This window comes from Peromyscus leucopus, chromosome 19 (assembly GCF_004664715.2).
Source record: "Peromyscus leucopus breed LL Stock chromosome 19, UCI_PerLeu_2.1, whole genome shotgun sequence".
Classification (NCBI taxonomy): Eukaryota; Metazoa; Chordata; class Mammalia; order Rodentia; family Cricetidae; genus Peromyscus; species Peromyscus leucopus.
This window is the reverse complement of record NC_051079.1, coordinates 26,281,405-26,293,741: the sequence shown is the minus strand read 5'-3', so window position 1 is coordinate 26,293,741 and position 12,337 is coordinate 26,281,405. Positions and strand designations below refer to the sequence as shown.

Genomic DNA, 12,337 nt, shown 5'->3' with positions numbered 1-12,337 from the left:
GCTTTTGGCTAGCTTATAAAAATGAGAGAGAAGCCGGTGGTGGCGCAAGCCTTTAATCCCAGCACTCGGGAGGCAGAGGCAGGAGGATCTCTGTGAGTTCGAGGACAGCCTGGGCTACAGAGTGAGATCCAGGAAAGGCGCAAAGCTACACAGAGAAACTCGGTCTCGGGAAAAAAAAAAATGAGAGAGAAAGTGAGAGCTAAACATTGGAAAGGAAATTATTCTGCACTTTATTACTAAAAGGTTCAAAACAGGAATATATATTACAATATCTTGAAGCTAAATGAACTAAAATGAAAAATAAGATGATGAACTAAAACCATAAAATTAATTAATATAAGTGTAAACAGAGGATAATATTTAAAATATACCTTTCCAATAATACTGCAGAATATATTAAAAGCTCAGATAATCGTGAGATTTAAATGTTTGGAGGAATGTATTTCCATGGAACTCACTAAAGTTCTGTTCTAGAATATTAAAATCATATGGAGACTAAAATCAGTATTCCACACAATAAGAAATTGTGACAACTTGAAACAACAGAGACTCCGGAGTACAGATAATTGGTGTGTGACATGTCAGTTGAACTCAAAAGCATCAGGCCAACCTAAAAAAGTAAAATCTCAGACATAAAAAAAAAAAGTATACAACACAAAAATAGTAAGCCAGAGCCTGGTGGTCGCGGCGGCAGCGGCGGTGGTGGCGGCGGCGGCGGCGGCGGCGGCGGCACACGCCTTTAATCCCAGCACTTGGAAGGCAGAGGCAGGTGGATCTCTGTGAGTTCCAGGACAGCCTGGGCTACACAGTGGGTTCCAGGACAGCCAGGGCTACACAGAGAAACCTTGTCCCAAAAAAAACCAACAACCATAATAAACCAGGTAAAATTATTTTAAACTAAAAGAACGTTGACTTTTGCCAAAAACACACAAATGTGAAATACCATGAATGTAATTACAACGTTTCTACAAATTAAGTGCTTCTAAATATAAATGGACTTACTTGAAAGCCATGATCAACATTTAAATCTTGCCCTTCCCCAATGACCTCTGAACCTGGACGCGGTGGAAGACTTGGGCTGAAAGCCATGAGGTCGGTCTTGGGCGGACCCTCTCCAGAGCACACCCTCTGCCGCCTCTGCTGAGAGTATGACCAGGTCCCCACCGCGCTGGAGCACACCAGCACGGGCTTCCCCGGCCCGCACGTGCCCTCCGTGGGCGTCGCCGAGCACCGCAGCGCGGTGTACAGCAGCAGCGTGAGCACCAACAGGCTGGACACCACGCAGATGGCGATGATCAGGTACACGTTGACATCCACTAGTGACGCCTCTGAGACTGAAGCGCGTCCTGAAGCCTGAGAAGAGGCCTTTGGCGCCTGGCTACTCTCAACCAGTGACACTAGAATGGTAGCTGTGGAAGTTAGAGCTGGCTCACCATGGTCTTTCACCAATACTAACAGGCGCTGTCTGGGTGGATCCAACTCATCCAGGGCACGCGTAGTACTGATTTCACCCGTGTACAGCCCAACACGGAATGGGCTGCGAGGGCCCACTGAGGGTTGCAACTCATAGGACAACCACGCATTGTAGCCAGAGTCTGAGTCCACCGCCCGCACTTTTGCGACCACCTGACCCGCGCTCACAGACCTAAGTATCGTGTCGGTTGCCACATTACCCAAGCCTTCAGTACCAGCCAAAAGCAAAGCAGGAGCATTGTCGTTCTCATCCAGCACAAACACCTGCAGAGTCACATTGCTGCCCAGGACAGGCACACCAGCATCCCGCGCGCTCACCTGGAACTGCAGCAGCTCCAGCTCCTCATGGTCCAGAGGCTGCAGCGCGAACACCTTGCCGCTCTCCGCGTGCACAGACACATAGCTGGACAGCAAGCGCTCGCCCACCCTCCTCTCCACCAGCGAGTAGGACACCAGCGCGTTCTCCTGCGCGTCAGCGTCCATGGCCGACACCGTGAAGATGTGCGCGCCAGGCGGGTTGTTCTCCTTCACGAACACCGTGTATTCGGGCTGCGCGAACGTGGGCGCGTTGTCGTTGACGTCAGCCACCTCCACGGACACAGTGGCTGTGGCCCACAGCGAGGGCAAGCCCCCGTCCCGGGCAGTCACAACCACGTGGTAGTTAGCAATGGTCTCTTGGTCCAGGGCACTGTCCAGCACGAGCGAATAGTAATTCTTGAAGGTGGACACCAGCTTGAAGGGGACTTGAGGAGTCAGGGAGCAGGTCACCTGCCCGTTGACACCTGAGTCCAGGTCCGAAACGCTAACCAGAGCAATGACAGTACCCAGTGCAGCGTCCTCCCGAACAGGCAGCGATAAGGAAGTCAATGTGATCTCAGGCACATTGTCATTTTCATCCAGCACCTTCACCAGAACAGTGCAATGACCCGCCATCGGAGGATGTCCTTTGTCTGTCGCGTCTACGCGGATTTTGTAGACATTGACTTGCTCAAAATCCAAGTTCCCTTGAATTACGATTTCTCCTGTATCTGTATCTATGCTAAACTTCTCAAGAACCATGAGTGGAACCAGCCTATTAAAGGAATAAGAAATTGCTGAATTCGTCCCTTCGTCCCTGTCCGAAGCATTCAGTCTAACAACCGTCGTTCCGTTGTCTGAGTTTTCCAATATTCTCACTTCATACTCAGACTGCTGGAAAGTAGGGGCGTTATCGTTCACATCCAGCACAGTGACCAGCAGCTGAACAGAGCCTGTGAGCTCAGGTTTGCCTCCATCCGTGGCTGTCAGCAGCAGCTTATGCTCAGGAGCATCCTCTCTGTCCAAGGATTTTCTTAATATTAGCTCAACCTGTTTATTTTCTTCGTTCTTTGAACTCACAACTAGCGTGAAGTAATCATTAGAGTCAAGTCTATAGGTTACAATTGAATTGGCTCCAATATCTGCATCGGATGCGCCCTCTAGCAGAAACCGAGAGTCTAACATTCTGGATTCTGAAATAGGTAGCTTTTGTTCTTTTACCGGGAACACGGGCGGGTTGTCATTAATGTCCCTCACCTCCACCTCCACGTGAAAAACCTGCAGCGGCCGGTCCACGATCACCTCCAAATGGATGCTACACTCCGCGCTCCGCCCGCACAGAGCCTCCCGGTCGATCCGAGAATTCACAAACAAAATGCCATTCTGCAGATTTACCTCCAGAAGGTCCCCGCGGTCCTTGGACGCCACCCTGAACAGGCGGGGCACCAGCTCCGCCAGCTCCAGCCCCAGGTCCTGAGCGATGCGGCCCACGAAGGTGCCGTGTTTGGCCTCCTCGGGGACGGAGTAGTGGAGCTGGCCGCTCCCAGGTGCCCAGATTGTGAACAGCAGGAGCGAGAGCAGCAGCCGCCGGGAATCCGGACCTCCTCGCCAAGAAAACACCATGTCAAGTATTCGTTTTGTTCTTTTGAGAAAATCCGGTTTTGATATAAAGATCAACTGTTGTGCGTTAGGAATTCTTTAATCCAGTCGATCTGCAACTGCCATTGTTCAGCTTTTAGGAGACATACTGCTGCTGGAACGTCTTGGGATCTTGGCTAGCCAGAACTTGATAGACAGCGACATCATGCGGCTCCAAAGGGTAATGATTCCAAAGATTTAACTTAACCTGGGCAATAGTTGGGTTCTTTCATAACATAAATATTTTCTTTTCATTTTTTAATTCTTGAATAGTAGATCTTTAGCGGTACAAGTGTATGTAAGTTTATCTTCTGTCTCCTTACAGAAATTTAACTTAATCTGGCAATATTTGGGTTCTTTCATCACATAAATATTTTCTTTTAATTTTTCATTCTTGAATAGTAGATCCTTAGCGTTAAAAGTGAACGTACGATCTTCTGTCTCTTTACAGAAATTTAGTTTCAGTGAGGTCTCTTCATAAGGAAAAAGGTTTCTTCTCAATATTTTAAATACTGGTTTAGCAGTAACATGTTAACATTACTCTGTAATATGTATTTTGACCTGGGAATGATTTGGATATCACAGGTATAAACTACCTTCCACACATGTTTGTGAAAGAAATTTATTCAATGGTAGCTGATCCCTTGAATACATTATTCTATATTAGCATATGATTCTAATTTTTCTTAAGTTCACATGTGTTCTTGTGAATTCTTATTAAATTTCTACTTGATATAATCAGTGAACATAAAATTTCTTAAACTATTTTGCTTACTAATTCTTGGAAAATGAGAACATGTATTTTTTTCTACCATTCATTAAATATATGTGTAATGTGCCAAATAGGCCCCTCACAACATTTTCCTTTGTAGGTTTCTCAGCCATTATAAATCCTAATAGTTTTCAACTACTGGTCTTTGCTGGATTTGGATCTTCCTGTTGCTCCAAAATATGAATATTTTCCACAATCATGACTTTATCCACTTCGTAGTTCTTGCTCTTAATGTGATTCTTGTCTGTTTCAATGTCTTTAGACTACTTTATCTTTTGAACCATGTTTAAATCTGTAACTACAAAGCCAAGCATGCTGATGGATGCCTTGCATCTCAGCACTAGGGAGGCAGAGGCAGGAGGATTGTTGTGAATTCAAGGACAGCCTGGTCTGCATAGCTAATTCCAGAACAGCTAGGGCTACACAGTGAGACCGTGTCTCAAAAAATTCAAAATAAATTTCAGTATTCACCCCCAAATATAAACATTTGAACATCTCAATTTCCATACTTTATTTATTCTCCAAATTTATAAGTATTTGCAAACTATTACTGGTTTTCCCTTGTATACAATATTTAAAGTTTTTCTAGACCCTTCCCATTTTATATATCATAATTGTTGTACTTATGAGTACAATGTCTACTGAGACCTCAGGCACATTTGATTTCTCTTTAACAAGTATGAAGACCTCAGACTCACATCAAAGGCACTGTGGCCAATCTTCTTCATATTGTCTCTGACTGCTTTCCAGCGTGAGTCACATTTTATAGAAAAGGCACCATCTCTTTCTAAATACCTTCTGTCCAAGTTTTCTTCTACTTCATTTCTATCCATGAAAATGTTACCCTCCAAGTTTACATCAGAAGTCAGTTCTTCAAGAATTCACTGTGTTGCTTTACATTGCATTCAATCAGATGTATGTTGATTGGAATTCCTCCAGTGGCCTTATCGCTAAATCTCTGATCATTTCCAAGAAATCTGTTGTTGTTTTATAGATTCCTAGCCCTGCACTCTGTGAAGTACCCACAAAAGATTCATTGCATTGGAGTTTTCTAATGGTTATTCTTTGTAAATGTAGTTCTAACGGAAGCATTTCAATTTCTAAAATTAAGGAAAGCATAAGATATGGCTTTTTACCTAAGTTCTTAAAATCTGGATGTTTGGGGACATAATAAGCATGTAATTATGAGATATTTTAATTGCCTCTTCGCCCTTGGAATAAGAATACTTCACTAGCTTCAGATGATAAGTGTAGTGAAAATGCACAGACAAGAAAGTAAAACAGAAAAAAGGAATAGTGGGATTTTCTATAAAATATTAAATTTATCATTTTACTTACAAAAAGGCTATCTCTAGCTCTATAAATAACATTAAAGTTTTTAGAAAGAAATTGAACTTACAGAATCTCTTAGAACTTTTACAAACAATAAATATATCCCATAGGCAGAAAAGAAAAACCTGAAAGTTTGTATCTCTCCAAAGTGATTTTTCCAACAAAAAACCATGGTAGCTCACTGATAGAGATGGCAGTTAGAAGGACGCCTGTCAACATCTACTGCATCCAAAGATGAACTGATTTTCATTTTTATTAAGTAATCTGCTAAGGCTTTAAAATGGCATATGCATGTAAGATAAAAACAAATATTTAAAAAGTAATAAAACAATTACAATTACCATCTCTAAAACTCTATAGTAATCATAAGTATTCTTCAAAATGGAGTATTCTTTAAACAGGAGCAGAATTTGGTATGCTTGTGGTAGTGCTCTATGATAAGTCTCCTATGAGAGCTACATGAATTGAACACCCTTGTTTTTATTTATATTGAAAACAAGAACAAGATATTCTAAAATAATGTCATAGCTTATATTAGAATTTAGAAAACTTTGAAAGTTGACTGTCAGAACTAACTAAACAAATACTTGAAAATTTAAAAACAACCCGAGTTTTTTGTTTTGTTTTGTTTTCAGAGATAGTATTTCTCTGTGCTTCCCTGCCTGTCCTAGAACTTACTCTGTAGACCAAGCTGGCCTCAGACTCAGAGATTTACTTGTCTTTGCCTCCCGAGTGCTGTGATTAAAGGCGTGCGCCACCACTGCCCTACAAAAGGGTGTTTTGTTTTGTTTCATTACTTTGTTTGTTTTTCATACAACATAAGTTTTATAATCAATACCGAGCTCCAATGATGTGCACAATAGACTACCAAACCAATAAATCTTGATAAATCTGAATGAGGAAATAAGATGCAGATGCTTTACATGAGGAAGAAACAAAAGACAATGTATGACTTGCAAGAGAAGAATTGCAAAAATGTGTTACTATTTTTCTAAAATAGAAAGGCACCTTGTATATGTAATTCATAGTTTTAGATTATACAACAGAAACCAAAACCTCCCAGAATTCAGAGAGGTAAATACTTCAGTGTAAGAACTGAAGAACGTTCACTGTACGCTAGAGTCGGTTCCACTATATTTTGAATGTGAATATACTCCCTATACACACAAGGAGCCAAATAAAAATACTACATAAGTACTGATAAAACCATATTTTAAAATAATATTAATTATCACAAACACGGCAAATGCATGCCTACAAGTAAGGTTTTAAAAAGTGCTACACAAATATTATTGTAAACTATAAATTGTTGCACTAAGAAATAGAGATAATTCAACTTGTAAAGAAATTAAGCCAACAATGTTGAAGCATGTTGTGGTAGAATATGCACAATACAGAGAATGAGTAACAGGTCGACATGTATATTTAAATTACGTTACTGTAGGATTTATAAAGATAGAATAGGGTAGAATCCATTAAGAGTGCTTGCCTAGCATGCTATGGGAACCAGGGTTTATTCTAAGAGGTCTGGGCATTGAATAACACACTGGGTATGCAAACTCTTGATTTTGGAAATCTGCTATGTAAAGAAGGTGAAGACATTATTCATATAAGAAAATTATTTATCAAAATTACAGGTCAACATAAATTACCAACTTAATAAAAGAGAATCCCAAGGTGGCCTGAAACTCCCTCTCTAAGTCAGAATAGACTCAAAATCAAGTATCTTCCTGCCTCAGTCTCCCTGGTGCTGGAATTAATAGGATGCATCATGAAAAACAGCTAAACGTTTTCCTTCAAGCCTAGAGAGGAAAAATATTTAAGACTCACGTTGTCTGTAGAGCTGGGACCCTGAGGTAGGCTGGGGCTGAAAGCCATGAGGTCGGTCTTGGGCGGACCCTCTCCAGAGCACACCCTCTGCCGCCTCTGCTGAGAATATGACCAGGTCCCCACCGCGCTGGAGCACACCAGCACGGGCTTCCCGGGAGCACAAGCTCCATCGGTGGGCGTCGCCGAGCAGCGAAGCGCGGTGTACAGCAGCAGCGTGAGCACCAACAGGCTGGACACGGCGCAGATGGCGATGATGAGGTACACGTTAACGTTCACTAGCCCCTGGTCCAGGCTGGAGGCTCCAACCGACACTTTAGCTGATACCTTCTGTGTTTGGCCGCCGCCGTCTACCAGAGAAAGCAACACCGTGGCTGTGGCGGTCAGCGAAGGTTCTCCGTGGTCCTTCACCAACACTAACAAGCGCTGTCGCAAAGCGTCTGTCTCGTCTAGGGCGCGTGTGGTGCTAATTTCGCCCGTATACAGGCCAACACGGAAAGGACTACGAACTCCGCCTGCAGCTGACTGAAGTTCATAGGACAGCCACGCATTGTAGCCAGAGTCCGCGTCTACTGCCCGCACTTTCGCCACAACCTGGCCAGGCACTAAAGCCCGAGTTACCACTTCGTTCACTGTGCCACCAGCCCCGTTTGTCAAAGGTCCCAGCAGCGCAGGCGCATTGTCGTTCTCATCCAGCACAAACACCTGCAGAGTCACATTGCTGCCCAGGGCAGGCACACCAGCATCCCGCGCGCTCACCTGGAACTGCAGCAGCTCCAGCTCCTCATGGTCCAGAGGCTGCAGCGCGAACACCTTGCCGCTCTCCGCGTGCACAGACACATAGCTGGACAGCAAGCGCTCGCCCACCCTCCTCTCCACCAGCGAGTAGGACACCAGTGCGTTCTCCTGTGCGTCAGCGTCCATGGCCGACACCGTGAAGATGTGCGCGCCAGGCGGGTTGTTCTCCTTCACGAACACCGTGTATTCGGGCTGCGCGAACGCGGGCGCGTTGTCGTTCACGTCAGCCACCTCCACGGACACAGTGGCGGTGGCCCACAGCGAGGGCGAGCCACCGTCCCGGGCAGTCACAACCACTTCATAGTTAGCAATGGTCTCTCGGTCCAGGGCGCTATCCAGCACAAGCGAATAGTAATTCTTGAAAGTGGACACCAGTTTGAAGGGGACGTGAGGAGTCAGAGAGCAGGTCACCTGCCCGTTGGCTCCAGAATCACGGTCAGATACGCTAATTAAGGTGACTACTCTTCCAGGGTGGCTGTCCTCAGATACAGGGAGAGACAGGGAACTGACAGTCAGCTGTGGAGCATTGTCGTTAGCATCTACAACTTCCACAAGAACTGTACAGTGACCAGGCAATGGTGGGAATCCTTTATCACGTGCCTCTAATGGAATCTTGTAAGCTTTACTTTCTTCGAAATCAATAACTCCTATAACTGTAATTTCTCCACTCACAGCATCCATGTGAAACTTGGATTTTATATCTGGAGAAATGTCACTAGAAAATGAGTATATAACGTCACCATTCACTCCTTCGTCTGGATCTGAGGCATTGACTTTGATTACCAACGTCCCGTTTGGAACGTTCTCTGATAACTTCACGGTATAGAGAGACCTGTCAAAAACTGGAGCATTATCATTGGCATCCAGCACGGTGATGAGTAACTGAACGGTGCCGGTCAGCTCCGGTTTGCCTCCGTCGGTGGCTGTGAGCAATAAGCGCATCTCCGCAGCTTCTTCTCTGTCTAATGGTTTCCGCAAAACAAGCCCAAGAGGTTTCACCTGTTCGTGGTTGGGTGGAACATCCAGAGAGAAATGTTCATTGGTGCTCAGTCTGTAAGTCAGCAGAGCATTGGAACCGACATCTGCGTCTGACGCGCCCTCTAGTGGGAACCGCGAGTCAAGCAATCTGGACTCCAGGATAAACAGGGTCTTTTGTGTGGTTGGGAACACGGGCGGGTTGTCGTTAATGTCCCTCACCTCCACCTCCACGTGGAAAACCTGCAGCGGCCGGTCCACGATCACCTCCAAATGGATGCTACACTCCGCGCTCCGCCCGCACAGCGCCTCCCGGTCGATCCGAGAATTCACAAACAAAATGCCATTCTGCAGATTTACCTCCAGAAGGTCCCCGCGGTCCTTGGACGCCACCCTGAACAGGCGGGGCACCAGCTCTGCCAGCTCCAGCCCCAGGTCCTGAGCGATGCGGCCCACGAAGGTGCCGTGTTTGGCCTCCTCGGGGATGGAGTAGTGGAGCTGGCCGCTCCCTGCCTGCCAGGCTGCCAGAATTATCAGGAGCAGGAATAATTTTCGGCTCTTCCAGTTGTATCCTCTCAGGTTTACCATTTCAAATTACTGACGTTTTATTCTCATTAGCGACAGTTACCACGAATTTTGGAGATTTCTTTTTTTATTTCTTCATTCCAATCCCGAGATGCTGGCCATTGTTGAGCAGCGGAAGAGTGAAACCCAGTGGAGTCTTTCTAATGGAAAACGAATGGCTTCGCCTTGTGACCATTTAGTGGTTAAGAGCGACATCATGTGGCCCAAGTAGTAAGTAGAAGTTACAAAATTTCACTTTACAGTTATGCAATGAAAAAATGTATTTTAAATTGAAATTTTCCTTCTTTGTTGTCAACATGTAGAGCGGCGTTTCTCATGCGTCTTCATGGGGTTCTTGGGTGGTTAACGGCATTTGAGCGTTTACTTTTGACCATAATTTTCGCTTGTTATTAGAAAAACCTTTGCCCCGCCCCACAGTTTTGACACACAGATAAACCTAAGTGGATCTCTTTAATTTAAAACAAACTTAGAAAACCTTTTTAATGTCAACAAAGCAAGTTGGTAGACAATTTTCATATACCTTTATTGGATAGAAATATAGAAAGTTTGGGCATCTTTGGGACAAGATTTTGTATTAAAGTAGCTTCTTATGAAACAAGTATTGTGAAATTCCCTTTACAGGATTTAAATATTCCATTGTAGGAGTTCATATTTCCAATGTTTATTTACTCTTTCCACATCTTGTTTTTATGAATGCACACCTGTTTTCAGTCACCAATATCATGGAGGTTATGCCTTCACAATATAAACCTAAATATTAATATAAACCTAAATATTAGCTAAATATTGGTGCTGACCCATATTATTTTCCACAATTTTTAAATAAAGTCTTTGAATATTTTATGTTGGGGGGTTTGTTTAAAAAATGTCATTTTCTTAAATGTTTTACCCAATGTTCCCAGATGGATGTAAAAAATTATATACATGTTTTAATGCTTCCCAAGTTTGATATTGACCCACACCAGTTTTTTTAATGATCAGCACTCTGCTTGACTATCACAGAAGCTTATTACACTGCATTCATCCCTTAGTTTAAGCCTTCTGGTCAACTTCATGAACACCTCTGTTACCATCGCTCCAAATGTTTGGTGCTTTTCAAATGACTTTACAGATGAGTAAAATCTATTATAATAGTTACCCAAGAAATTTTCTCTGTAATACTTTTCCTGTCTTATCTCATACTCCCTCCTATGAAAACCATGCACTTCAACCCAAATGGACTGTTCCCTGATTTCAGATTCAATTGGGATTTTGCTTCACATTCATTTACTTAAAGTCATTTCTTCCTCCCAAAATACTGGTTATTGTCAATATTCTCCCAATGGAACTTCTCTATTTTTATAACTACCAAACCTATCATTAATCTGGAAATTTTCTTCATCTAGTGAGATAGGTAGACAGTTGTATTCAGCCACACTATGATTTTTTTTTACTTTCTTGTGACTCATAACATTCTGCTTTCTATGATCATTACATTATATAGTATATTTTTATATGAAATTCTTAAAGATTGGACTTTGTCTCAGTGGTTTTTGGCAGATACTGGACTATGAAGTCCTCTTATACATTTTTTAATGTTTTACTTGGTGGATATAGTCATAGATGTTTTTCTACTTCCTAAAACAGTGAGCTGTGTTCAGGTTGCTAAAGATAATTATCCATACAATTTGTCTTCCTCCTCTGTCTTCTCCTCCTTATCTTCTTCCTTCTCTTCTCCTCCTCCTTCTCCTCCTTCTTCTCCTCTTTCTTCTTCTCCTCCTCCTTCCTCTTCCTCTTCTTCTTTTCCCTTCTTCTTCTTCTTCTTCTTCTTCTTCTTCTTCTTCTTCTTCTTCTTTTCTTCTTCTTCTTCTTCTTCTTCTTCTTCTTCTTCTTCTTCTTCTTCTTTCGCTTTGTAGCCCCAGCCATCCTGTAACTCACTCTGTAGCCTAGGTTGGCCTCAAACACTGTGCTGGGATTAAAGGTGTGTGCCATCATCTCCTGGCGCAAATTGTGTTCTTAATTGATTAGGATCTCCAGAAGGAAATTTGTTACTTTTAAGCATATATGAGATCTATTTTCTAGGGAAAATACCCAATACACAAGCTAAAACTATCTCAAGGAGTCACTTCTACGTCTTCAATGTCTTTTGAAACCAAAATCTTTTATATTGTTGAAGTCTTTATTGAACAGTTAACACTGAAAAACAATTATCTTCAAAGTAGTACATGGCACTAAAATGCTAGTGGTATCTCAGAATAATTTGGTAATGCTGGCCTTCCCAGAATAACAAAACAAATAACTTTATATAAAATAAAAATTACGTGGAATTCATAATAATCTAGCAGCTACTCCTTAGCAAACACTATTATAAGCACATTAGAAGTACCAATTTAAGCCATGTGGTGGTGGCGCACGCCTTTAATCCCAGCATTCGGGAGGCAGAGCCAGGCAGATCTCTGTGAGTTTGAGGCCAACCTGGACTACCAAGTGAGCTCCAGGAAAGAAGCAAAGCTACACAGAGAAACCCTGTCTCAAAAAACCAAAAAAAAAAAAAAGTACCAACTTACTTATAAATTTTAAAAATGTTTTAGGTATGACAGATGTTATTATTTATATTCTAAATTTTGTAGATTTGAAACAGAGAACTAACTGGATACACAG

General features: G+C 42.9%; 3 protein-coding genes across 3 annotated transcripts in view; all 3 read right to left on the bottom strand.

The window, feature by feature from the left end:
* LOC114686155 (protocadherin alpha-7) overlaps positions 1-11,428 on the bottom strand; it is a 206,055-nt gene extending 194,627 nt beyond the window's left edge. Inside the window, exon 1 of the mRNA XM_037197097.1 lies at positions 7,343-11,428. Coding sequence (XP_037052992.1) covers positions 7,343-9,700 — 2,358 coding nt within the window. The 5' untranslated portion in view covers positions 9,701-11,428. The remainder of the gene's footprint in view (positions 1-7,342) is intronic.
* LOC114686160 (protocadherin alpha-3-like) overlaps positions 1-12,337 on the bottom strand; it is a 196,369-nt gene that overhangs the window by 158,352 nt on the left and 25,680 nt on the right.
* LOC114686171 (protocadherin alpha-8-like) lies at positions 861-6,171 on the bottom strand. The gene has a single exon (XM_028860818.2). The coding sequence runs from the start codon at positions 3,391-3,393 to the stop codon at positions 973-975; it is 2,421 nt and encodes an 806-aa protein (XP_028716651.2). The 5' UTR covers positions 3,394-6,171; the 3' UTR covers positions 861-972.

Coding starts and splice junctions, on each gene's coding strand:
- LOC114686171 (XM_028860818.2), bottom strand. CDS start 3,393: ATGGTGTTTTCTTGGCGAGGAGGTCCGGATTCCCGGCGGCTGCTGCTC.